Source organism: Bufo bufo, chromosome 4, assembly GCF_905171765.1.
Source record: "Bufo bufo chromosome 4, aBufBuf1.1, whole genome shotgun sequence".
In the NCBI taxonomy this organism is placed as follows: Eukaryota; Metazoa; Chordata; class Amphibia; order Anura; family Bufonidae; genus Bufo; species Bufo bufo.
This window is the reverse complement of record NC_053392.1, coordinates 302,667,654-302,690,795: the sequence shown is the minus strand read 5'-3', so window position 1 is coordinate 302,690,795 and position 23,142 is coordinate 302,667,654. Positions and strand designations below refer to the sequence as shown.

Genomic DNA, 23,142 nt, shown 5'->3' with positions numbered 1-23,142 from the left:
ACACGTGCGTTCACCCACGCCCGCCCCGCCGCAGTGACAAAAAATATTATATTTTTTGATCACTGCACAATCACTTTCCAAGCGCTGCGGCGATAAAAAAATCAGTTTTGATATTTTTTTATCAACCGCAGCGGCCTCCGGTACTTCGCTAGCCTCCCCTTTGTAAGACAGGCTTGCTTTTTTTCTTGGGTAGTCTCAGGGAATACCCCTAAATTTAGTAGTCCAAATGTCAAACAGGTGGTATTCTTCTGAAGAGACCTACAGGCTTCTGACCCAGTCGGATGAGGAATAGGAACCCTCATCTGACGAATCTAGCGGGTCAGAATATGAACCTGTAGAGAGCAGTGGCAGTCTGACCCAAAGTTCGGACGAGGAGGTTGAGGTCCCTGATAGCACCAGGCGTACCAGGCCCCGTGTCGCTAGACCACAGGTTGTGCAGGATCCGTTTCAAGGGCAGCAGAGTGGGGTTGGCGCTGTCGGATCACGTGGTGAGGCATACACCAGCAGCGCAGCCCTCCCTGGACCTAGTACCAGCACTGCCGTACAACATGGTGAAGTGGCGAGCACCAGAATGGCAGTTGAAGCTGGTACGGTGGCACGTGCAATAGTTACCCCGTCGCAGCCACCGCAAAGACAGGCCCGTAGAGTCCCTGAGGTGCTGGCAAACCCTGATTGGCAGTCACCAACTTCAGCCGCACCTGTAGTTCCCCCTTTCACCGCCCAGTCTGGAGTTCGGGTTGAGACGGCTCAGATCGGTTCGGCCCTGGGATTTTTTGAGCTGTTCTTGACTGCGGAGCTCTTGGACTTAGTCGTGGCAGAGACAAACCGGTATGCCACACAATTTATATCCGCCAACCCGGGAAGCTATTATGCCCAGCCTTTCCGGTGGAAACCAGTCCAAGTTTCCGAAATTAAAATTTTTCTGGGCCTTCTCCTCAACATGGGCCTGACAAAAAAGCATGAATTGCGGTCATATTGGTCCACGAACCCGATTCATCACATGCCCATGTTCTCTGCTGCTATGTCCAGGGCACGTTTTGAGACCATCCTGTGTTTCCTGCACTTTAGCGACAACAGCACCTCTCGTCCCAGATGCCACCCAGCTTTTGACCGGCTCCACAAAATTCGGCCCCTCATAGACCACTTCAACCAGAAATTTGCAGATTTGTATACCCCCGAGCAAAACATCTGCGTAGACGAGTCCCTAATACATTTTACCGGGCGCCTTGGCTTCAAACAATACATCCCAAGCAAGCGTGCCCGGTATGGGGTCAAATTGTATAAGCTCTGTGAAAGGGCCACAGGCTATACCCACAAATTTCGGATCTATGAGGGAAAAGATCAGACCCTGGAGCCGGTCGGTTGCCCTGACTACCTGGGGAGCAGTGGGAAGATAGTCTGGGACTTGGTGTCACCCTTATTTGGCAAGGGGTACCATCTTTATGTGGACAATTTTTACACAAGTGTGCCCCTCTTCAGGCATTTGTTCCTAGAACAGATTGGCTGCTGTGGCACCGCGCGAACTAGTCGCCCGGGCTTCCCCCAACGGCTCGTTACCACCCGTCTTGCAAGGGGGGAGAGGGCTGCCTTGTGTAACGAAGAACTGCTGGCGGTGAAATGGAGAGACAACCGTGACGTTTACATGCTCTCCTCCATTCACGCAGATACGACCATACAAATTGAAAGGGCAACCCGTGTCATTGAAAAGCCCCTCTCAGTCCACGACTATAATGCGCTCATGGGAGGGGTGGACTTCAATGACCAGATGTTGGCTCCCTATTTAGTTTCCCGACGCACCAGACGCTGGTATAAGAAGGTGTCTGTATATTTGATTCAATTGGCGATGTACAATAGTTTTGTTCTCTACAGTAAGGCTGGGAGAACGGGATCCTTCCTCAAATTTCAGGAAGAGATCATCACGAACCTCCTGTATCCAGGAGGTTCCGTGGCCCCATCCACCAGTGTAGTTAGCCGTCTACACGAGCGACATTTCCCCAGTGTTGTTCCTGGTACCTCAACCCAACCGTCACCCCGAAAAAGATGTCGTGTCTGTAGCAGGAGTGGAATAAGGCGTGACACCCGCTATTTCTGTCCTGACTGTCCTGACCACCCTGCCCTATGCTTTGGAGAGTGTTTCCGGAAGTACCACACACACAGGACAGGCACACAGGGCTATTAGGGCCCTTTTACTCACAGCTGCTGCAGCCCGCCCCTCTCCTCTAGATTGACAGCCCACTCGCGCCTGCGCCGTGTGCTTCTGTATTCGGCGCAGTGACTGTTGGACTGCTCCCTGTGACGTAATCGTCGGAGGCGCAGTGAAGATGCCGGCGCAGGGAGACAGTCACTGCGCCTGCGCCGAATACAGAAGCACACGGCGCAGGCGCGAGAATGCGGCCAAGATGCAGAGAAGTAGTCTGTCAATCTAGAGGAGAGGAGCGCGCTGGGCGGCAGACATGGTGAGTAGACGGAGCCTCTAGGTGCTGAAAAGACGCCCCCATAGCACCTAGAGGCTCATTAGCATACCACTAAAACTATGTTTTTTTAGGGTAACCGCTGCACAGAAAGGGATTACAATAGCATGGTTAGGTAGAGCAGACACTGGCAGATCGCTAGTTTCTGACAGCTAAATAGGTGAAAATGTGGTGGTAGAAACCCTTTATTCAATTTTTTCCTGTAACACAGCAAAAAAAAAAACAACTCAATATTTATTACCTTGATGCAGAAATACCCCACATGTGGTCGTAACCTGCTGTATGGGCACACTGCAGAAGGGAAAGAGTACCATATGGATTTTGAAGGGCAGATTTTGCTTGTATGGTTTTAGGGCGCCATGTCGCATTTGAGGAGACCCTGAGGTACCTCTAGAGTGGAAACCCCCAGAAAGTGTCCCCATTTTAAAAACTACACCCCTCAAGGAATTTATCAAGGGGTGTAGCGAATGCTTTAACCCCATAGGTGTTTCATAGAATTCAGAAACACTTGGCTGTGAAAATAAAAAATTACATGTTTTCAAATAAAATGTTGCTTTAGCTCCAGATTTTTCATTTTCAAAGGGGGTAACAGGAGAAAAAGAAAAAATAATTTGGTCGACAGCGATTGAATGTGTATGGCCAGTTTTATAACCTCCTATCATCCATTTCTTCACCAACCAAAATATTGTGACCCCTCTCTGGCCTATCTACCATTTCACTTTCTGCCTTAGTAACCCCCCCCCCCCCCCCCCCCCCCAATTCCTAGTTTAAATACTCCTCCACCCCAGCTAGTATTCCCTCCCCCAGCACAGCAGACTCCCTTCAATTCAGGTGCAATCCATCCCTAGAATACAGTTGATGCCACAATGAAGAGTCAGACCCAGTGCTCTAGGGACCCAAACCCTTCTGCCGCACACCAGGACTTAAAGGGAACCTGTCACCTGGATTTTGGGTATAGAGCTAAGGACATGGGCTGCTAGATCGCCGCTAGCACATCCGCAATATCCAGTCCCCATAGCTCTCTGTGCTTTTATTGTCATAAAAAACGATTTTATATATATGTAAATGAGGCTACTTACATTTCTGGAGCCCAGCCGCGCCCACTGTGAAGGAGCCCAGCACCACCCCGCATACTCCAAATCCCCTCCTTGCTCCCCGACGTCACAAAGCTAGAGCGAGGACTGGCTAGTGACCAAGATTGCTCAGGCGCCTTCCTGAAGCAGGAAGCACCTTTAAATACGGTACTTCCTGCAACGCAGCCGTAGGCTTGTTGTCTGTTTCATGTGCTGTGTTTGTATGGGTTCCAGTTCTGTGTCTGTTTCCACTGATGGTTTCACCAGTGTGGTTCTCTGCAGGTAGGGACCAAGTGTACCGGGACCTTCCTGGAGGTGCGACCAGTGAGCCCTTGGCCCAGTTCGTCCCCACGACCAGGGGCTCTGTAAAGAACGGGCTCACTGGCTCTCCGCTCTCTGGGTTTTGCCTCTGGTCTGTCGGTGCACTTGGTTCTGTGGTAGTGCTTTCAACATTGCCTAACCTGCTTACTGTCATGTGCTTTTATTACACTTGTAATAAAGTTCTCTGTGGGTCCTTGTTCTGTTTTGCCTGTGTCCTGTTCGCATGACTTCCCGGAGGTCTGCTTTGGGCCTGTGACACTCACATTTGTCACATCGGTATTCACCCTGGACTTCTGGCTCCAGTTGTGTATAGATGTGGAAAAGTGTGCACAGAAGACAACCTCCAGTCCTGCTGGCAATTAGTCCAGTTACAACAGTTATGTTTGTGAATATAAAAAGTTATGGCTGAGGTAAAACTGAACAAAATTAAAGGGGTTGTCCAGGAAAGACACGACCTGTCAAGAGAAGCATACTTTGCTGCTCTGTTCCAGCCCAGGGCGTCCTGGGCTGTCCTCACTGCACTTCAGTCTCCTCATGTAAACTTCCACCACCAGTAAAGGGGTATTCCCATCACAATGATCACTGTTAAATCTGTTAATGATTTGACAGTGATCATTTTTCTAAATACATTTAATTACCCAATTCCCACCCTTTTTGAGAAAATAAGTCCCCTCTTACCTGATTGTTGTCTTTCGTCTCCCCTGGTTACGGCCACCTCTCCCGTCGAATCCCACCGGGCCGCGCTTGCGCAGAAGACTGAAGATTCTCTCCCAGCCGGGCCGCGCAATGTCCTGAACGCGCACGCCGCCGCGCATGCGCTATCATGACTTATTCCTGGCCTGTATAGTACAGAGACGGCATGCGCGTTTGCGATATTGCGCGGCCCGGCTGGGAGAGAATCTTCAGTCTTCTGCGCAAGCGCGGCCCGGCGGGAGAAGACTTAAATTAAGCCCAGCCGAATCCAGGAAGCGAACATCGCACTGGACGAAGGTAAGTATGAAAACTGAAGATGGGAATACCCCTTTAAGGTCAAGTGCGCTCAAGTGACCTCAGTGGTGTCATGTCCCCATGGGGCATGTGACCCATCAGTGATGTGTATTTGCCATGGAATCCACAGTAGAAATCTGAGGCTGATTCTTGGACGTCCAGCACAGATTTGTAGTTTATCACGCTACGGATCCAACCGTAGTAAAAACGGTAATTACATATTATTATTTTTTATAACTTACGGTGCATATTTCCCATTGTATCTAGTGATGAGTGAAGCGAGTTTCGGATGTTACATCCGAAGTCGCTTCATTCAAAACTTCGGATTAATACTGTACGGAGATCTGTCTCCATACAATATTAGAATGTATGGGCTCCGATGAGCTGAAGTTAGTTATTCGCGAACTTGCGTGTGATTTCATTGACTAACTTCGTATTTGATTTTTAAAGTGGAAAACCACTTTAAAACTTGAAACCGAACTTGGCTTCAGTTCCGAGATACTAGTCGGAACCAAAGCAGAGTTCAGTTACAGAAGTTATTCAGCGAAGTCACTTGCGACTTCGCAAATAACTAACTTCAGCTCATCGGAGCCCATACATTCTAATACTGTATGGATACAGATCTCTGTACAGTATTAATCCGAAGTTTTGAACGAAGTGACTTGGGATGTAACATTCACACATCTCTAATTGTACCCAATGGCAGGTGGATTCCAATGTCAAGGGAACATACACTAAGGGGTCATTTACACGTGTGCTGCCCGTTGCCGTATTGCGGACCGCATTTGAGGATCCGCAATACACGGGCACCGTTCCGTGTGCATTCCTCATCACGGATGCAGACCCATTCACTTCAATGGGTCCGCAAATCCGAAGATGCGGAACGGAAGCACGGAACAGAACAGAACACTACGGAGTGCTTTCTGGGGTTCCGTTCCATGCCTCCGCACCGCAAAAATATAGAACATGCTCTATCTTTTTGCGGAACAGAGGGATCGCGGACCCATTCAAGTGAATGGGTCCACGATCCCCATGCGGCTGGGCCACGGTCGGTGCCCGTGCACTGCGGACTGCAATTTGCGGTCCACAGCACGGACTTCACACGGTCGTGTGAACGAGCCCTAAGGGAAGGGAAATACACCATAAGGCTACCTGCACACGTTACAGATTACACCGTTTTTTTTTTTTTTTTTTTTTAAGCTGTTTCTCGTGCAGGAAAACTGCAGCATAATACAGTACCAGCAAAGTGTATGAGTTGCAGAGTGGTGAGGAGAAAGCAAAGCTATTAAATATTTTTTTCTCCACTGAAGAAAATAAACTGTCAGATGAAATGCAGAATGTAAAAGTTAATTCCCCATTAAAAGTGCCCTGTCTGACCCAGAAAGAAGTACAGCGGCATCTTAAAAATATTAAAATAGACAAATCACCAGGACCAGATGGCATACACCCCTGTATCCAAAGAGAATTAAGTAATGTCATAGCCAAACCCTTATTTCTGATATTTAAGGACTCTATACTAACCGGCAGTGTTCCACAGGATTGGCGCATAGCAAATGTAGTGCCAATATTCAAAAAGGGTCCAAAAACAGAGCCCAGAAACTATAGGCCGGTAAGTTTAACATCTGTCGTGGGTAAACTGTTTGAAGGTTTTCTGAGAGATGCTATCTTGGAGTAAGTAAATGAAAATAAGCAAATAACGCCATATCAGCATGGCTTCATGAGGGATCGGTCATGTCAAACTATTTTAATCAGTTTCTATGAGGAGGTAAGTTTTAGACTTGACAGCGGCGAATCAATGGATGTCGTATATTTGAACTTCTCCAAAGCATTTGACACTGTGCCACATGAAAGGTTAGTATATAAAATGAGAATGCTTGGACTGGGAGAAAATGTCTGTATGTGGGTAAGTAACTGGCTGAGTGATAGAAAACAGAGGGTGGTTATTAACGGTACACACTCAGATTGGGTCACTGTCACTAGTGGGGTACCTCAGGGGTCAGTATTGGGCCCTATTCTCTTCAATATATTTATTAATGATCTTGTAGAAGGCTTGCACAGTAAAATATCAATTTTTGCAGATGACACTAAATTGTGTAAAGTAATTTACACTGAAGAGGACAGTATACTACTACAGAGGGATCTGGATAGATTGGAGGCTTGGGCAGATAAGTGGCAGATGAGGTTTAACACTGAAAAATGTAAGGTTATGCACATGGGAAGGAATAATGAAGGTCACCCGTACATACTAAATTGTAAAACACTGGGTAACACTGACATGGAAAAGGACCTAGGAATTTTAGTGGACAGCAAACTAAGCTGCAAAAACTAGTGTCAGGCAGCTGCTGCCAAGGCCAATAAGATAATGGGTTGCATCAAAAGGGGAATAGATGCCCGTGATGAGAACATAGTCCTACCACTTTACAAATCACCACACATGGAGTACTGTGTACAGTTTTGGGCTCCTGTGAACAATGCAGACATAGCAGAGCTGGAGAGGGTCCAGAGGAGGGCAACTAAAGTAATAACTGGAATGGGGCAACTACAGTACCCTGAAAGATTATCAACACTAGGGTTATTCACATTAGAAAAAAGACGACTGAGGGGAGATCTAATTACTATGTATAAATATATCAGGGGTCAGTACAGAGATCTCTCCCATCATCTATTTATCCCCAGGACTGTGACTCTCTGCCTCAGGACGTGGTGATGGTGAGTTCACTAAAAGAGTTAAAAAAGGGACTGATGTATTTCTGGAGTGTAATAATATTACAGGCTATAGCTACTAGAGAGGGGTCGTAGATCCAGGGAGTTATTCTGATTGGAGACAGAAAGGAATTTTTTCCCCCTAAAGTGAGGAAAATTGGCTTCTACCTCACTTTTTTTTTTGCCTTCCTCTGGATCAACTTGCAGGATAACAGGCCAAACTGGATGGACAAATGTCTGTTTTCGGCCTTATATACTATGTTACTATGTTACTAGATATATAAATATTGCGCACTGTGCTTTTTCCATGCAGAAATTGACCTGCCCTACAGATGTTGAAATCTGCTAATGTCAATTGTTTTTGCGATTTTTGGTGTGGATTTCACCCTTTTCAATGGAAGAGGATTTGGTACAGAAACACACAAAAATTTGTTCAGAATTTCTGCAAGTCTACCAGCACCCATGTGCAGGTAGCCTCAATCTTACTGAGCAATCACTTGTCTTTGTTTCACATATATATATATATACTAGGTTGTGTATATTATATATTGCTTTATTTTGTACTTTATAGACTGAAAATCACTGAAGCAGGCGACAAGAGAAGAATGATGGAAATCACACAAAAATCTTGGATGTTCTTGATGACAACATGCAGTGTATCAGTAAGACCCAAGATGACTTCAAGATGTGATCCTATAAAGTGGATACTCTCCACCATGACTTCAGGATTCCTCCACGTCTCTTGTGAGGTTCACTTTAACCATGGTGGTAGGTTTCGATAGACCACAACCACGAAGCCCTGAGAGAAAGATCTGTGGCTTTGGCACATTGCTGGCACCATCCCGTTTGGTTTGCGTGCCCACTTGTTTCGGTAGATACACCTGACTGAAATTCTCCCGTCTCATGTGGCTGCCATGGGTTTGCATGGAGTGAGTCACTTTCTGTCGTAAATTTGTCTGTAAGGAAAAACAATGAATATGACAATTCAACAGTACATTTTGTATCACGTATTTCTCCACAGTCCACCCTCCTTTCACAGGTATTTGCACAGGGTTTCAAGTTCACCTATATTTTATATATGTTTTCTTTTCTTTTTACAATGGAAGTGAGTGGGTGGTTTATGTAACCTTACGTGATATAGTTGCAAACATCCGGGCTATGCATTGGGTGTGCATCATGTGAACACACTGCACAGTCCTAATGTAAACATTAGGAAGCACACATACGGTATAACCAGTTCTAGGTCACCCAATGTAAATTCACTGCCCATTAAAAGGGAATCATTACTGATGAAATGTGAATTTAGGTCATTAATCCATTAAGACCCAGTTATCACAATAGCGGCCTGGTCCATAGATTTTATTCTTTATTTAAGGGCTCATTTAGACGGCCGTATGTGTTTTGCGGTCCGCAAATTGCAGATCCGCAAAACAGGGATACCAGCCCGTGTGCATTCCACAATTTGTGGACCGCACATGACTGCCACTCTCATAGAAAATGACTATTTTTGTCCGCAATTGCTCTATATTTTTCGTGGGGACGCGGAATGGAACTGTGGATGCTGTCCGCATCTTTTGCGGCTCCATTGAAATGAATGGGTCCGCACCCATGCTGCAAAATTGCGGAACGGGTACGGACCCGTTCATACGGCCGTGTGAATGGGCCCTTACTGTGATATTTTCATTTCTACGTACCAATTTTAGTGCTTTCCTCCGCAGTTCCCATTCATTCCATTCATATGACTTCACAATGTTGCTTTCCAGAATGTGCGTATCTGTTTGTGTACTGCTATTGCATTTAGTGATTGGCTTCATCAGTAGTTTTTCAGCAGCTTGAGCCTGGGAAATAACATGTACATTGTTTAATACTGGTCACGTATACATCAGCTCCAATGTTCATAGACAACTATGTACCATGTGATTACGACTAACATCTGAAAACTCACCCTTAGGCTCCATTCACATGTCCGCAAAATGGGTCCGCATCCTTTCCGCAATTTTGCGGAATGGGTGCGGACCCATTCATTCTCTATGGGGGATGCGATGCGGACAGCACACAGTGTGCTGTCTGCAGCCACAATTGCGGAGCGCGGCCCCGATTTTGGGTCCGCAGCTCCGCAAAAAGATAGAGCATGTCCTATTCTTGTCCGCAGCTTGCGGACAAGAATAGGCATTTCTATGGGGGTGACGGGCTGGTGTGTTGCGGACCCGTAATTTGTGGGTCCGCAACACACCACGGACGTGTGAATGTAGCCTTAGGCCTCCTGCACACAACCGTTTTTTTTCCCCGTTTACTGGCCGTTTTTTGCGCTCCGTATACGGAACCATTCATTTCAATGGTTCTGCAAAATAAACGGAATGTACTGTATGCATTCCGTTTCCGTATTTCCGTTTTTCCGTTCCGTTTAAAGATAGAACATGTCCTATTATTGCCCGCAAATCACGTTCCGTGGCTCCATTCAAGTCAATGGGTCTGCAAAAAAACGGAACACATACGGAAATGCATCCGTATGTCTTCCGTTTCTGTTCCGTTTTTTGCGGAACCATCTATTGAAAATGTTATGCCCAGCCCAATTTTATCTATGTAATTACTGTATACTGTATATGCCATATTGAAAAACGGAACAGAAACGGAAACCCAACGGAAACAAAAAACGGAACAACGGATCCGTGAAAAATGGACCGCTAAACACTGAAAAAGCCATACGGTCATGTGCAGGGACATTTATGGCATATCCATTTTTTTTTTGGGGGGGGGGGGGGGGACAAGGTGATTTTTTTCCGTTACGCGTTCACTGCGCAGGAAATTTTTTTTTTTTTTTTCATTTTAATAGGACGTGGCGATACCCAATATGTTTATTTTTTTTGTTTATATATTTTTATATGCAAAATTAGGCAAAGGGGTGACTAAAACTTTTAGTATTTTTTTAAAACTTTTATAACAAAAACTTTTACGCGGAACGGAAATACGGAAACGGAATGCTCACGGAGTACCTAACGTTGTTTTTGTGGACCTATTAAAGTGAATGGTTCCACATACGGTCCACAAAAAAAAAACAGAACGGAAGCGGAAAGAAAATACGTTCGTGTGCATGAGCCCTTATAGAGATCTAATCAGGGTGTATGGCATTTTGACTCGCTCCCAGCTGAGCTGTGCTTTGTGCACAGCTTAGCAGGAAGCTTACCATGACAGGCCTGGAAAGCTTCAGCAGCTCCCAGGCTGCCATGGTAACTGATTGGAGCCCCACGATTTTACTGCGGGGGCTCCGATAGGAAGGCAGAGGGAGCCACATCCCTCTGCCTAACCTCATAGATGCAGTGATCACTGTTGATCGCGGCACCTGAGGGATTAAATGACGGGGTTCAGCGTGATCGCCATTCCCCATCATTGCGCCAGGGGGCCTGTTGTTTCGGAGGCTCCTACATAAATTATTATCTGTAACCAGTAAGGCCCCTTGCAGACCAGCGTGTCCGGACTAGGTCCGGATGCGTCCCGGTGCATTGCGGCAAACCCGCGCGAGTAGGTACGCAATTGCAGTCAGTTTTGACTGCGATTGCGTTCCGATGTTCAGTTTTTATCGCGTGGGTGCAATGTGTTTTGCACGCGCGTGATGAAAAACTGACTGTGGTACCCAGACCCGAACTTCTTCACAGAAGTTCAGGTTTGGGTTCAAGGTTGTGTAGATTGTATTATTTTCCCTTATAACATGGTTATAAGGGAAAATAATAGCATTCTTAATACAGAATGCTTAGTACAACAGGGCTGGAGGGGTTAAAAATAATAATAATAATAATTTAACTAACCTTAATACACTTGTTCGCGCAGCCGCCATCTCTTCGGTCTTGTTGTGTGAGGAATAGGACCTTTGATGACGTCACTACGCTCATCACATGGTCCGTCACATGATCCATCACTATGTTGATGGATCATGTGACAGACCGTGTGATGAACGTAGTGACGTCATCAAAAGGTCCTATTCTTCACAAAAGAAGACAGAAGAGATGCCGGCTGCGCGAACAAGTGGATTAAGGTGAGTTAAATTTTATTTTTATTTTTTTTAACCCCTCCAGCCCTGTTGTACTATGCATTCTGTATTCAGAATGCTATTATTTTCCCTTATAACCATGTTATAAGGGAAAATAATAATGATCGAGTCCCCATCCCGATCGTCACCTAGCAACCGTGCGTGAAAATCGCACTGCATCTGCACTTGCTTGCGGATGCTTGCGATTTTCACGCAACCCTATTCATTTCTATGGGGCCTGTGTTACGTGAAAAACGCACAAAGAGGAGCATGCTGCGATTTTCACGCAACGCACAAGTGATGCGTGAAAATCACCGCTCATGTGCACAGCCCCATAGAAATGAATAGGTCCGGATTCAGTGCGGGTGCAATGCGTTCACCTCACGCATTGCACCCGCGCGGAAATCTCGCCCGTGTGAAAGGGGCCCTAGGCTTGTACCTGTAAGGAGACTAGACTCATTTGAAGCAAAAAACGACATTACATTGGTAATTCAGTAATTTACCCAAGTGGGTCTTATGCACCAAAAACTGCACTACGAAGCAGCGTTAGTGTATTTAGTGTAGTTAGTGTTGGTGTTAGTCCCGCCGCGTATGGAGCTTGCTCACTGCCCACTCCATACATTTCTTCAGTCACAGTGGCTGAAGGGGTCAATAGCACTTCTGAAATGTGCCAAGCGCACCAACTCTGCTATTTTCAGACGTGCTATCAAAGTGAATAAAGAGTGCTGTGGACACATGGTTACCACTCTGTTCCTGGCTGGGCGTGACAAGACCCTGTTCTGAAGATACTGTAGAAGCGAGTCCCAGAGGTGGACCTGCAGTCAGTAGACATTTATGCCATAAGGGTCCATTCAAAAGTCCGTATGCGGATCCGCAAAACACAGACACCGGCAATGTGCGTTCTGCATTCTGCGGACCGCACATCGCAAGCACTCTCATAGAAAATGCATTTTCTTGTCCGCAATTGCGGACAAGAATAGGAAATGTTCTTTTTTTTTTGCGGAACGGAAGTGTGGATCCGCAAATGCGGATGCGGACAGCACATTCCGGCCCCATTGAAAATGAATGGGTCCGCACCTGTTCCGCAAAATTGCGGAACGGATGCGGACCCATTTTGCGGACGTGTGAATGGACCCTAAATGTACCAGGTGGGACAATCCCTTTAATATACAGGGAGTGCAGAGTTATTAGGCAAGTTGTATTTTTGAGGATTAATTTTATTATTGAACAACAACCATGTTCTCAATGAACCCAAAAAACTCATTAATATCAAAGCTGAATATTTTTGGAAGTAGTTTTTAGTTTGTTTTTAGTTTTAGCTATTTTAGGGGGATATCTGTGTGTGCAGGTGACTATTACTGTGCATAATTATTAGGCAACTTAACAAAAAACAAATATATACCCATTTCAATTATTTATTTTTACCAGTGAAACCAATATAACATCTCAACATTCACAAATATACATTTCTGACATTCAAAAACAAAACAAAAACAAATCAGTGACCAATATAGCCACCTTTCTTTGCAAGGACACTCAAAAGCCTGCCATCCATGGATTCTGTCAGTGTTTTGATCTGTTCACCATCAACATTGCGTGCAGCAGCAACCACAGCCTCCCAGACACTGTTCAGAGAGGTGTACTGTTTTCCCTCCTTGTAAATCTCACATTTGATGATGGACCACAGGTTCTCAATGGAGTTCAGATCAGGTGAACAAGGAGGCCATGTCATTAGATTTTCTTCTTTTATACCCTTTCTTGCCAGCCACGCTGTGGAGTACTTGGACGCGTGTGATGGAGCATTGTCCTGCATGAAAATCATGTTTTTCTTGAAGGATGCAGACTTCTTCCTGTACCACTGCTTGAAGAAGGTGTCTTCCAGAAACTGGCAGTAGGACTGGGAGTTGAGCTTGACTCCATCCTCAACCCGAAAAGGCCCCTCAAGCTCATCTTTGATGATACCAGCCCAAACCAGTACTCCACCTCCACCTTGCTGGCGTCTGAGTCGGATTGGAGCTCTCTGCCCTTTACCAATCCAGCCACGGGCCCATCCATCTGGCCCATCAAGACTCACTCTCATTTCATCAGTCCATAAAACCTTAGAAAAATCAGTCTTGACGTTTCAGCTTGTGTGTCTTGTTCAGTGGTGGTCGTCTTTCAGCCTTTCTTACCTTGGCCATGTCTCTGAGTATTGCACACCTTGTGCTTTTGGGCACTCCAGTGATGTTGCAGCTCTGAAATATGGCCAAACTGGTGGCAAGTGGCATCTTGGCAGCTGCACGCTTGACTTTTCTCAGTTCATGGGCAGTTATTGTGCGCCTTGGTTTTTCCACACGCTTCTTGCGACCCTGTTGACTATTTTGAATGAAACGCTTGATTGTTCGATGATCACGCTTCAGAAGCTTTGCAATTTTAAGAGTGCTGCATCCCTCTGCAAGATATCTCACTATTTTTGACTTTTCTGAGCCTGTCAAGTCCTTCTTTTGACCCATTTTGCCAAAGGAAAGGAAGTTGCCTAATAATTATGCACACCTAATATAGGGTGTTGATGTCATTAGACCACACCCCTTCTCATTACAGAGATGCACATCACCTAATATGCTTACTTGGTAGTAGGCTTTCGAGCCTATACCGCTTGGAGTAGGACAACATGCATAAAGAGGATGATGTGGTCAAAATACTCATTTGCCTAATAATTCTGCACGCAGTGTACAGTACACTGTGCTTCATGCATAAAGATTGCTAAAAGAAAAAGTTGCCCAATCAGATTTTAACTTTCATTTAGAAACTTGTTCCAAAATCTGATTGTGACAACACTAACGCTGCTTCGTAGTGCAGTTTTTGGTGCATAAGACCCACTTGGGTAAATTACTGAATTACCAATGTGATGTCACTTTCTGCTCCAAATGGGTCTAGTCTCCTTACAGGTACAAGCCTAAGGCTGGGTTCACACAAGCGTGTCCGGATGCGTCCCGGTGTGTTGCTGCAAAACCGCGCGAGTAGGAATGCAATTGCGTTCCGATGTTCAGTTTTTATCGCGCGGGTGCAATGTTTTTTGCACGCGCGTGATAAAAAACCGACACTGGTACCCAGACCCGAACTTCTTCACAGAAGTTCAGGTTTGGGTTAGTTGTAGTGTAGATTGTATTACTTTCCCTTATAACATGGTTATAAGGGAAAATAATAGCATTCTGAATACAGAATGCATAGTACAATAGGGCTGGAGGGGTTTAAAAAAATAAACTCATTAACTCACCTTCTCCTCTTGATCTCGAAGTTCCCGGTCTCTTCTTTACTTGAGTTGTGGGCTAAAGGACCTTTGGTGACGTCAGATCTCATGCTCCAATCACATGGTCCATCACTGTGGTGATGGACCATGTGATTGGAGCATGAGATCTGACGTCACCAAAGGTCCTTTAGCCCACAACTCATCAGTAAACTCAACTCAAAGGTCCTTTAGCCCACAACGCAAGTAAAGAAGAGACCGGGAACTTCGAGATCAAGAGGAGAAGGTGAGTTAATGAGTTTATTTTTTTAAACCCCTCCAGCCCTATTGTACTATGCATTCTGTATTCAGAATGCTATTATTTTCCCTTATAACCATGTTATAAGGGAAAGTAATACAGTTTATAGACTGTCACCTAGCAACCATGTGTGAAAATCGCACCGCATCCGCACTTGCTTGCGGATGCTTGCGATTTTCACGCAACCCCATTCACTTCTATGGGGCCTGCGTTGCGTGAAAAACGCAGAATATAGAGCATGCTGCGATTTTCACGCAACGCATAAGTGATGCGTGAAAATCATCGCTCATCTGAACAGCCCCATAGAAATGAATGGGTCCAGATTCAGTGCGGGTGCAATGCGTTCACCTACCGCATTGCACCCGCGCGGAAATCTCGCCCGTGTGAACGCAGCCTAACTGGTTACAGACAATGATTCATGTAGGAGCCTCAGAAAGGACAGGAAAGGCCAGAAGCCTTAGAGAATATGGCTCCCAGTCCTGAGTTAAATCGGTCGGCCAGTTTATATTACTAGCTGAACATGTGCTGGGAACAGAACATGATAGTAATAAACATTATTAAACCATTGGCGCTGATGTCCGATGGTTTAATAAGATTCCTTCCTATTTACATGCAGGTCAGTGGTACTAGCGCATGCGCTTTCTCTCTCCTCCCTCAGATCATTTAAAGGGGGAGGGGGATCATTTAAAGGGGTGTCTGAGGTTTTAAAAACTTGGCTAACAGCAGGAAATTTGAAATATCTAGTGTTAGGACATAGGTACTATTGCTGTTTCATACCCACCTAAAGGGAGCCTGTCACCAGCTATATCACTATGCAGCCACGCATAGCTCCAGATAGGCTTAGCTTACCTCATTCCAACTGTGCCATTCTTATAGCCATTCGTGGATCGCTTGCAGATAAAATCAACTTTTTAGAAATATGCAAATTATGGCTTTAGTGCAATGAGAGTGGCAGTAGATAACCTTGCCTGGCCCTGTCAGCGGTCCGAGGAAGGGGCTAAGCAGGAGCATGGCTTCTGTGCAATGAGAGTAATGGCGCCGCCCACATTGCACTAAGGGCATCATTTGCATATTTCAAAAAGTCAAATGTTATCTGTAAGGGAGCCATGGATCACTATAAGAATAGGAAATTGGAATCAGGTAAACTATCTGGCAGTATGCTCGGCGATGTAGCCGATGACAAACCCCCCATTAATAGTTACTAATACTTAGTAGTGGTTATTTTGTAACCAAGCTGATTCACATGTTAGGAGATTATACTGCCACATAACGCTCTATGTAATCAATTAGGAGATATAGTAATAACTATGTAACAGTTCATACCTATCACATTGTGTATCTGGCATTTACTGATCTAACGGACATGTACTTGCCCAGCTCCAGTTCATACACATATGAATGTATTTGTCTTGACATATTAAGTCTGTTATATGGTACGATACTACTATATCCGGATTACGATATAGAAATTGTTTTTGCATTCACCTATTTTGTGATAATGATTGCTGTATAATTGACGTCTGCTTTTCTACACTCAACAAAAATAATAATAATGCGCCCAGATAGAAATGTTGGATTGCTGCAAAACTCAGCATGCAGTTCTATCTCCAGCAGATCTGTAAATGATTGCAGGTGTGGTTTATTTGCCACAAGAGGGCAGAAAAGTGCATCTCCGATGCCCTATTAAAAGACTCTCAGAGGCAGCTTTTGGGTAGTATAAGAGATCACTGACTGCCAGAAATGCCTCTATAAACACAAAGACATTTTGCTCAGTTGACAGACTTAAGCACAACAGAAGCAAGATGGTTGTTTCAAAGAAACTGCCCGACATCTAGGCCATTCTGACGTAGCTGTTAGGAGCAGTGGTTACATGAGGACACGCATGATGAACAGGATCCTGATGGCCCAGACAGACCACCAGTAGAAAGAATAGTTTGATTCACTGACAAGCACAAGCAGTTCCCAGTTTCATGATCCACCATCCAGACACATGTGGCCCCTTCATTACAATCTGTCTCTGGTTGGACCATTTCCAGACACTTAGCAGAAGGGAGGTTGGTGTCACAGCACCCATTACGTGTCCTGCCATTGACAGCCTGTCACCATCACCTTTGTTTGCAGCGGTGTCGTGAACAAAAAACCTGGACTGCTACAGACTGAAACGTCTTTGCTGACAAATCATTTCTGTTTGGGATCCCATGACGGTCAGATTCGAGTATGGAGGCCTCGTGGCGAGCGTTTCAATCCTGCCTTTGCAGTGGTACGATGATCTGGGGAGCCATCACATACAACAGTAGTAATACGAGGGACACTAACAGCTCAGCGATATGTGCAGGACATTCTGCGGCCACATGTCTTGCCTCTCAAGGCAGGGCTCCCAACTAGCATTTTTCAGTAGGTTAATGCTCACCCACAGACAGCAAGGAATTTTCCAGGAATATCTCTACCAGATTGCAGCAGTTCCTTGGCCTGCCTAGTCACCACATTTATCGCTAATTGAGCTTTATGGGACCAACTGGGACGCCAGCTTCAGCAATCTACGAGTCTGCAGGATCTACAGGCCCAGCTGCAACATCTGTGGGCAAATGTGCTGCAGCATACCATACGGAACCTGTATGCCTCCATGCCCAACCATATCTCATCTGGTATCCAGGCTAGGGGTGGCCCAACAATTGTACAGCTTTCCCCAATACACTTATCCTATCACTCTGTGTAATCACTCACATATATGCTTACATTCACACATGTAAAGTTTCATTTGATTCCAACAACTCCTTACTGGTGCATTATATTTTTTGTCAATGAGTGTATTTTCATCTTAGCTTACGAATAAGGCCTCGGAAGACAGAAACTAATAAAATAAAAATGCACTATTTAGGGCAGTTTCAGACGAGCGAGTTCACTGTGTGAAACATGCTCAGTGTGGGGACATTAATTCCTGTAGGGACCTCTGCAGCTTTGACCGGACAGAGTAATGATTCATAATGTGTGTCTCTGCCCGACTTCAACTGTAGATCCTTATAATGCCACGTGTTTCACTACGGAAATACAGGCTCCCACGCGGAGCATGCTTCACGCAGTGAACACACTCGTCTGAAATGCGTGTATTTTTTAAAATAAAATTTACTTGCAACCAAGAGTGCCTTTGACTTTTTCTTGATGACACATAGTAACCTGAAACCTATAAAGCGCCAGATACCTGAGAATAAGGTGTGATGGACGAAAACTGTTGGTGTAGCTCCAATAACTGTATCAGCTCTGCACGCTGTTTGGCTTTTTCTCCAATTAAAGTGACGTAGTAATCCGGATCCTGAGCAAACTTATAAGCGGCTTCCTTGGAGCTGAATATGTAATATCTTTCTCTGTGCTTCAGAATACCAGTGTTTGGGTTCCCTGATGAAATGTAATGGAAAGAAGCGGCTTATCGTACATAGATCTGTACAATTATAAACTCTTATACTGTGGACATTTAAATGGGTTGTCCTCTTTTTACTATTGATCTTCAGGATAGGTCAATATCAGATTGGCGGGGTTCCAACTTCCAGCACCCCGCCGATCAGCTGTTTGAAGATAAGGCAGCGCTCATACAAGAGCTGCTTTCTCTGCTCTGTTTACCTGTTGGCTGCAGCAATTGTAGTGGTGAGCAGTGTAATTACCAGTATGGCGTCGCCATTCACTTCTATGGCACAGATCTGTCTGTTCAAGTAATTGGCACTGTCACGGGAAGTACGGGGAAGGAAAGACAACCAAAGGGAACCACAACTAAACAACAACAGACTAGGCCCTGATACTCTCCCTAAGCTGCTAACAACATGTGCAAATCTCAATGGTAGAAATGCACAGGAACCTGAGACTGCTGAAACACTGCACCAAACCCTCAGCTTAGGGAACAGGGAAAGAGGCAACCGGCTCCCTCAAAACTGAAGAAGCCAGTGTCTCCCTGAGGCCTAGTCAGGACAGACACACCAAGAAAAGGGAAAGGACTAAGGCTACTTTCACACTAGCGTTCGGAGCGGGTCCGTCTGATGTTTCATCAGACGGATCCGCTCCTATAATGCAGACGTTTGCATCCGTTCAGAACGGATCCGTCTGCATTATAACTTAGAAAAATTTCTAAGTGTGAAAGTAGCCTGAACGGATCCGCCCCCATTGACTTTCAATGTAAAGTCCGGACGGATCCGTTTGAAGATTGAGCCATATAGTGTCATCCTCAAACGGATCCGTCCCCATTGACTTACATTGTAAGTCTGGACGGATCCGTTTGCCTCCGCACGGCAAGCAGCGTTCAGGTGTCCGCTCGCTGAGCGGAGCGGAGGCTGAACGCTGGCAGGCGGATGCATTCTGAGCGGATCCGCCTCCACTGAGAATGCATTAGGGCTGGACGGCTGCGTTCGGGGCCGCTTGTGAGCCCCTTCAAACGGAGCTCACGAGCGGACACCCGAACGCAGGTGTGAAAGTAGCCTTAGCTTGATCCGTCCCATAGAAGTGAATGGGGACACCCTACTTGTAATCACACCTGCTGACTGCTGCAGTTGCGACGGCGAAGAGGTAAACAGAGCAGAGAAGGCAGCGCTCGTACGAGGGCTCTCATCTCTTTAATCAGCTGATCGGCGGGGTCCCAGGTGTTGGCCCCCGCTATTCTGATATTGATGACCTATCCTGAGGAAAGGTCATCAATGGTAAAAAGCGGACAACCCCTTTAAAGAAAAACTATAAGAATTCATACTGGCTTAAAATGAATACAGTATATTACATTATACATAACATGGTGCTGTACATTGTACAGATTTTTACAATGTCCGTTACTATTACAAGGCAGCGTCCGCTCCATATGTGGAGTAAATCATACACTACATTCACATGTACTGTAGCGGTAATGGTGTGACACATAGCCGGTAGCAGAGATGAAAAATGCATGTAAATGTTTGTAGGAAAATGTTCTTCTATGGAAAAACTGCATGTTCGGCATTTTAAGTGACACAGTTTTCTACACTAAAAGAGATTTTCCTATAAACATCTTTCACCTATCCACAGAATAGATGGTCAATGTATAACTACTGGGAGACAGACTGGTGGGACCCCAACCGATCATGAGTCCTGAGGTCCCTGCTTACATGGAGTGTAATGGGTGGTCATGCAAACTCACTATCGCACCATTCACTGTCTAAAGCAGGCATCCTCAAACTGCGACCCTCCAGCTGTTGCAAAACTACAACTCCCAGCATGCCCGAACGGCCTACAGGTATCAGCCTACAGCAGGGCATTGTGGGAGTTGTAGTTTTACAACAGCTGGAGGGCCGCAGTTTGAGGATGCCTGGTCTAAAGGACTGTTGTAAATTGCTAAGCAAAAAATCCATAATGTGGTCAAGCTGCAAAAAAAATAAAAATTACAGCATGCCCTAAAAAATTGCATTTTGGTCACATTGTGTAAACTAGATGCAACATTAAAGAAAGCACTTTAGGAACACACAGGGCCAAACTGGTACATTGTTATACCTAATATGACCTGGGGGGGCAGTGTAGACACAGGGAATCACTGCCACCGCCTCATACTGAATCAGTAGTAACGTATACCACCCTATCAGCCAGTTACATTTCATGGGCTGTTCTAGTAACACATATTCAGTACCTGGTAAGAGAAGCCCATCTCTTGTAGCGATTGCAAAACCACAAAATCCATGGTACTGAATCGGAAGTCGATCATAATTAGCAGTAGTTTCTGGGAAATACCACTCTTGAGTAGGAAAGTCTAAGGGATTTACACGTATTCCTAAATGAATGAAAAAGATGAAGAAGCTGAGTATCTTCTGCTCACAAAATACACTTACAATATCATTAAGTCCCCGTAGACCTATTCAGGTTTACCACTCTGCTCTTTAGACTAGGGGCACACATGCTAATTTGGCCTAGTTTTTATGCCTTTCTATAAGCAAAGTCAGTGGTGGATTCTAAAGGGAGGAAACCTTTACAGGACATACTTTTGCATCTTCTTGTGTCAAAAATGGCACTAACGTAGTACTAGATTGCCCGCATGTATATTGAATGTCATGACCGCACAAAAGTAAGGCTACTTTCACACTAGAGTTTTGGCTTTCCGTTTGTGAGATCCATTCAGGGCTCTCACAAGCGGTCCAAAACGGATCAGTTTGCATTCTAATACATTCTGAATGGAAAAGGATCCGCTCAGAACGCATCAGTTTGCCTCCGATCAGTCTCCATTCCGCTCTGGAGGCGGACACCAAAACGCTCCTGACGAAGCGGAGCCAAACGGATCCGTCCTGGCACACAATGTAAGTCAATAGGGACGGGTCAGTTTTCTCTGGCACAATAGAAAACGGATCCGTCCCCCATTGACTTTCAATGGTGTTCAAGACGGATCCATCATGGCTTTAGAAGACATAATACAACCGGATCCGTTCATGACGGAGGCATGCTGTTGTATTATTGTAACGGAAGCGTTTTTGCAGATCCATGACGGATCCGCAAAAAAACGCAAGTGTGAAAGTAGCCTACTGCACTTGCCAACAGCCTGGCAGACACACTGGTGACATATACAAGTCACTGACTGGGGAACATTGATTTATACTGAGGTACATGGGCCACGTGGAAAAGGAGGCACAAAGGACATTGGGCAAAGACCTGATTTTTGAGACGTTGCTGGAGTTGCAGTAATACATTAGCCACAAAGCCTCTGACATTACCAGTGCTTTCCTTTATCCTTTCTTCATCCGATTTCACGGTCAAATCAACGAGAAGTGGCTGGATGACGTCTGCAGGGAAAAGCTCTTCGTGGAGTCTCAGAAACGGTTGCAGATTTGCAGTCATATTACTAATGACACTTAACAACACAATTTCGTCTTGGAAGTTGTTCCACAGCTTAGACAAGGAGATAAAAAGTGGCTGAAAGAGATAAATGTAAGGGTTTTCTATATACCGCACTGCACAGGCTGTAGAACAGTAAGTAAACCGAAGCTCTGGAAACTGCATATTAGGAATAAGATATGTTAAAAGAGTTGTCTTATGAAGAAATGTACTTATTTTATAATCCCGGTGATTAACGGGGAAGTGGCGAATGGCCATTAGAGAGGAACTGTAGCACTGCATGGTCAGACACCTAATGCACGGACAGGCTGAGCTTGCGTTGGACTAAGAAACCACTTTAAGCTAAATGCTCCTAAACATATGTGGATGCATATTTTACCAGTTAATAAAACATTTTTTTTTACACCTAAACCTTTTTGAACACTACCCTGACCTTAGGCAGTAATATTATTACGACTATTGGTAACTACAATACTTTTATGTTTTAGTTAATGTTAGTTTCATTCTGGTATTCATATAAGAAAGTCATACTAAACAGGACTGTAATAGTAGTACGTCCCACCAGGGCTGTGGAGTCGGAGTCGAGGTCGGGGGAAATTTTGGGTACCTGGAGTCGGGGTCGGCAAACAATGCACCGACTCCGACTCCTACTAAATTTAGATTGGAATAAAAAAAAAAAAGCAAGTTTAAATGTCCCAATTTACAAAAAGTTATAATTAATGACTTCTCTACTGTAAGAATAAAGACCAATGCATGCAGTGCCTCACGTAACCGCAAAACGAACACGTTAAGTGACCGTGAAGAAGCATGCTTTTCATATGCTTCACTATATGGCACGCAACGCACAATTAGGAGCTGCAATACTTATACTTTCCATTGTGTTGTGTTCCGCTGTTACAGGGAACGCAACGCCCATGGTTAACCTAGCCTCTCACTGATAACTGATTAAGTAAATGTGTTTTTTGCAGGACTAGAGAGTGAGACACTTGTATAAGTGAAGGGAATGGAGGGCCAATAGTTCAAGACTGAAGCTGTAAACCATTGGAAAAACTGCTGTCATTTAGCTAAGGCTAGAAAAACTTGTTGGCTTCCCAGCCAGTAGTCCTGTGGTAGGTTGCGTTTCTTTCCCTCAAGGAATGTATAAAATACATTCGCATATTAATACAGAGGAGTCGGGGAGTCGGAGTCGGAAGTACATAAAACTGAGGAGTCGGAGT

General features: G+C 45.2%; 1 protein-coding gene across 1 annotated transcript in view; it reads right to left on the bottom strand.

Moving 5' to 3' along the window:
* Positions 1 to 8,151: 8,151 nt before the first annotated feature.
* Positions 8,152 to 23,142, bottom strand: part of CFAP206 (cilia and flagella associated protein 206) — a 41,842-nt gene continuing 26,851 nt past the window's right edge. Inside the window, exons 8-12 of the mRNA XM_040428744.1 lie at positions 21,805 to 22,003; positions 20,733 to 20,873; positions 18,303 to 18,496; positions 9,250 to 9,393; positions 8,152 to 8,511 (exon numbers count right to left, since the gene is read on the bottom strand). Coding sequence (XP_040284678.1) covers positions 8,278 to 8,511; positions 9,250 to 9,393; positions 18,303 to 18,496; positions 20,733 to 20,873; positions 21,805 to 22,003 — 912 coding nt within the window. The 3' untranslated portion in view covers positions 8,152 to 8,277. The remainder of the gene's footprint in view (positions 8,512 to 9,249; positions 9,394 to 18,302; positions 18,497 to 20,732; positions 20,874 to 21,804; positions 22,004 to 23,142) is intronic.